Raw genomic sequence first — 4153 nt, forward strand, 5'->3', positions numbered from 1 at the left:
TCATTCATATCCACTTTAAGTGGCAACACAGAACGTTCACCATTCTTCCACTCCCCGCTCCCTCTCTGACCCTCATCGAGGACCATCATTCTCCCGGATTTATCTAGATGGGAAAAGAGCGCTTCTACAGCACCTTTCCTCAGGCCATCATTCCCGTTACCTTCTCAGAAAACCACAGAGTGGAAGAAAAAAAATCCCCTCGGACTGATGCGAAACGAAGCAAAGGGATGCGGGAACTGAGGGCAGCCGCTGGCACCGGCAGCTCCCAGCGCCAGGGCATGGCCACAGCTCCGTCCCGCCAATGCCGCGCCCCTGGGGGCTCGGGGTCCGTCCCCGGGGCGGAGGCTCCACTCCCTCCGCCCCAAGCCCGGCATCGCTCCCGCCCCAGCACCGCCATCGTTCCCGCCCCAAGCCCGGCAGCGCTCCCGCCCCAGCACCGCCATCGCCCCGGCCCTGTCCCGGCCCCTCAGCCCTGCGGGCTCCACGGCGCCTGCGCGGCTCCGCCGCGGCCTGGGCGCGATGGCGCGGCGTGAGGGGCCCCCGACGCTGCCCGAGCCGCTGCGGCGGCGGCTCGTCTCCTTCAGCAGCTCCGTGTTCAGCGACAGCCACCGCACCGCGCTCGGCGACGGCCCCCGCGCCCCCCCGGGCTTCCCGGGCTACCGCGCAGGTACAGCGCGGCGCCGCCGCCTCGGGCCGGCCGTGCGGGCGGCGCCGGGCCCGGGGCTCTGCTGCGGAGCCGGGGTCGGGCCCGCCGGAGGCAGCGCCCGCAGGAGCTGCTGTGGCCGGTGGCTCTCTCTGTGTGCACCCGGCCTGGCGGGGAGAGCGGTGGCTGCGGCCCAACCCGCGCCCTGTTCAAACCTCTAGCGCGAGAGTAGCCATGGCAGTGCTGCACACAGTGCAGCCTGCACAGAGAGGCTGGCGTGATTTCAGCCCATAAATCCATTCTAAGCCGATCGAATTAATCAACAAGACGTTCTTGTTTCAAGAGAGGAGTTCCTGCTTCCTTTGTGTAGTAACACTACTAACGCTTACGAGTTCTTCATTTCATTTATCAAACATTTCACCAATAGCTTCTATCTTTAGTCTCTTTTTATGTGGCTTGCTGTGTGAAGAATACTCCTGTGTTAATATCCAATTGCAAATTATTGGACATCGGGATTTCAAAAATTCAGTTTTACACATACATATCTTGGGGAGTTGCTGTAGCAACAGCCATTGCAATACTGTCTGGCTTTTACATTAATCTCAGCAATCCCAGCAAATAAGCATCAATTTAATTTAGGGATAGAAAAATTAATTAGAATTGGCTTATGTTGTTTGAACATTCATCCAAACACAGTTTTAGAATTTGCACTGAATTTATAAATATCAATGCCATGTCAAGGAAACCTTTAACATACCTAAACATTGGGATGACAATTGAAATTTGAACTCTTGGCTTCTCTGATTTTAAGTAAATTTTTTCCTTAAATCTGACCTTGTAGGTCTATTATAAAGTTGTAAGTACAGAATTTACTGCCCACATGTTGGAGTTTGAGACTTGCTTTTCTCTACATTGAGTTGTGTGATGCAGCTTGTCCTGTACCCGCCTGAAAGGATGAGCTTTAGTTTGACACATATTTGAAACTGTTATCTCTTAAGAATCAAATTACCATCCAAGTGTCTGTTTAAATAAAAGGTTGAAAGTGAAGAGTGGGCCATGCAAGCCTGCTCTCTAGCAGCTCTCTTGACATAAGCCTCAGTCAGAGATGGTGGAGTAAGCTAAAAGCCACCAGGTAATTGGACACTCAGCTTGATTATATGACTATATTATAAAAATGCTCTGTCCCAGGAGCCAAAAGGTGCCTTGGATTCCAGGAAATGATGTAACTCCAGATAGGGTGTGAAGATTTCCTCTGGATAAACAAAAATATTTTTCTTAACATTTTATTTGACTGGGAAGAGTCAAATTACTGCCCTGCATGAAGCTAAGATGGAGCAGTATCCTTCTGTCATATTTACAGCTGGAGTGATAAAATCTTATTTCTCTCTGTACAGATTGTGAAATCCTTTCCAGTTTGCCACTGCAGATGTCCCTCTATTTCAATGTTTATTTCTTCCCGTTTTGGTGGCTCATCACAGTTGCCATCCTCTACGTGAAGGTGAGAAGGAAGGAAAGTGGTGGTTTGTAAATGTGTGTTACATCAGACACGTCCAGGTGTGGGATGGAGTTAGAGGTCTTTACACTGATTTGGGAATTCATGGAAACTGGAGGTTCAGGAGTGTTTGAATGCCAATGCTGTCAGCTGAGAGTAGCACAGAGCATCTTCATTTAATCACAGACACCACGGCAGAAACTTCTACTTTCTTCTTCCCCTGCAGTATCCAGCCTTATCAGATTATTACAAGTTCATCCTGGTCACCATCATGATCCTGGTCTCTCTGACAGAGCTCATTCGGCTCTACCTGGGATATGTGGGCAATCTGCTGGAGAAAGTAAGTTACCAGAGGGACACAGTAATTTCTGCAAGAATTTCTGCTTTTGGGAGTTGAGCGTTAACTGGCAGGCATTTTATTTGAGAGATTTAAGTTGGGGACATGGTTATTTCTCTTCAGTTGCACTCTGCATCTTGTATGGTTATTTCTCTTCAGTTGCACTCTGCATCTTCTATTCCCTTGGCATTGGCTTCCACTTAATTTTGTGAATTTCAAGTAGTTTTCCCTCAGAAGAGAGCTCTCTCACTCCCTAAAGTTGTTTTGTCAGAAAATACAAGTATGCTTAAAAACACAGGATATGGAAATATGAAGCCACCCCATTTTGCCTTTCCACATTATGTGCCGGCTTTTGGAAAATTAAAAATAAATGTGTTTTGCTCACAAGATTTTGGATTTTTTCATCCCATTCAGCTGTCGGGTTTTTAATAGGTGATGTCTCCCTGTTATAGGTCCCTGAGCTGGCTGGGTTTTGGCTCCTGACTCTCCTCCCACAGTTGCCTATAATTCTCTTCTTGCTATTTAATGAAGGTCTGAAAATCCACTCTCTGGAGCGAGCCGTCCACATCATCTTTGCCGCCTTCCTCTCCTTCCAAGTGGTGGCGGCGTTTTTCGCCCTGAGAAGGATGGTGAACACTCTGGCCACTCGCTTCCGCCTCACCGAGTTCCACCGCCTGGAGGAGCAGCGCCCCGCGCCCGGCCTGTGCAGCCTGGCCGCGGGCAGCGGCTCCCGGGGCTGGTAGGGCCGGAGATCCCGCCCCGAGCAGCCTGGCCGCGGGCAGCGGCTCCCGCGGCTGGTAGGGCCGGAGATCCTGCCCCGAGCAGCCTGGCCGCGGGCAGCGGCTCCCGGGGCTGGTAGGGCCCCGAGGGCCTCAGGGGGTAACAGAGCCCAGCCCAGTGCAGCCACAATTCTGTTTCCATTCTGTTGGGTCATTCTTTGCCTTCTTGCCTCAGAGGTATGAAAAAAATAGATCTCGCTCAAGAGCCAACATTAAACCTCAGAGGATGGAGCTCCTTTCTGCAAGGAAAATCAAAGCCAATTGCATAATTGACCTGAGTGGACTATTTGTGGACTGAGTAGATTTGGAGGGTTTTACGTGTTACAAAGTTGTGGCATTTTTAAAATACCAGAAGCCTTTTTCCCCACTGTTTGCACAAAATTATTTTGTTTACAATAAATCTTTTCTACACTTTTTTGTGGTGGTACCAGTTTTGTCTGTTTTCTAGATATGTTGCACGTATTTCATGTCTGATACCTCAGGAAAAAAACCCAACCCAAAACCAAACTGGAAACAAAAGCCCCAAGAGATCTTGAGGCTCAAAAAGAAGTTAGTGAACAAAGACTGCACTTCCAGAGATGGTCTTCCAGGTAATTCCAGCTCTTAGAAATTCCTCACTGCTATACTAGGCATGTAATTTCAAAGATATTCATTCCACAAAACTTTTATGGCTCATCTCCTTTGGCTTAGCTACAGTTCTAACTATCAAGTCAGAGTGGTGCAATTTACGCACACAGAGCAGTAACAAAATTATAGTCATTAAAAAAGTAGCTTTATGTCACTGAAAGGCAGAACCTGTTTTTCCCAAGCCAGGGCAAATACCAAGGTTCTCTCATTCCTGTTATGTGTATTAAATTTTAGGCTATCTTCTGCGGTTTTGGTAATGGCTGAAAGTTCACTTT

At 48.9% G+C, this 4153-nt stretch overlaps 1 protein-coding gene across 1 annotated transcript; it reads left to right on the top strand.

The window, feature by feature from the left end:
- Positions 1-377: 377 nt before the first annotated feature.
- Positions 378-3665, top strand: TMEM17 (transmembrane protein 17). The gene is made up of 4 exons (XM_054630251.2): positions 378-667; positions 2038-2141; positions 2362-2475; positions 2925-3665. Exons 1-4 carry the CDS (start codon positions 520-522, stop codon positions 3213-3215), a joined length of 657 nt encoding a protein of 218 aa, XP_054486226.2. The 5' UTR covers positions 378-519; the 3' UTR covers positions 3216-3665.
- The last annotated feature ends 488 nt before the right edge of the window (positions 3666-4153 follow it).

Source organism: Agelaius phoeniceus, chromosome 3 (genome assembly GCF_051311805.1).
Source record: "Agelaius phoeniceus isolate bAgePho1 chromosome 3, bAgePho1.hap1, whole genome shotgun sequence".
NCBI lineage: Eukaryota > Metazoa > Chordata > Aves > Passeriformes > Icteridae > Agelaius > Agelaius phoeniceus.

Bases quoted from the DNA above. Each gene is read 5' to 3' on its own strand.
- TMEM17 (XM_054630251.2), top strand. From the start codon at position 520: ATGGCGCGGCGTGAGGGGCCCCCGACGCTGCCCGAGCCGCTGCGGCGG. The intron at 668-2,037 runs GTACAGCGCGGC...CTCTCTGTACAG, and splicing joins CTTCCCGGGCTACCGCGCAG to ATTGTGAAATCCTTTCCAGT. The intron at 2,142-2,361 runs GTGAGAAGGAAG...CTTCCCCTGCAG, and splicing joins TTGCCATCCTCTACGTGAAG to TATCCAGCCTTATCAGATTA.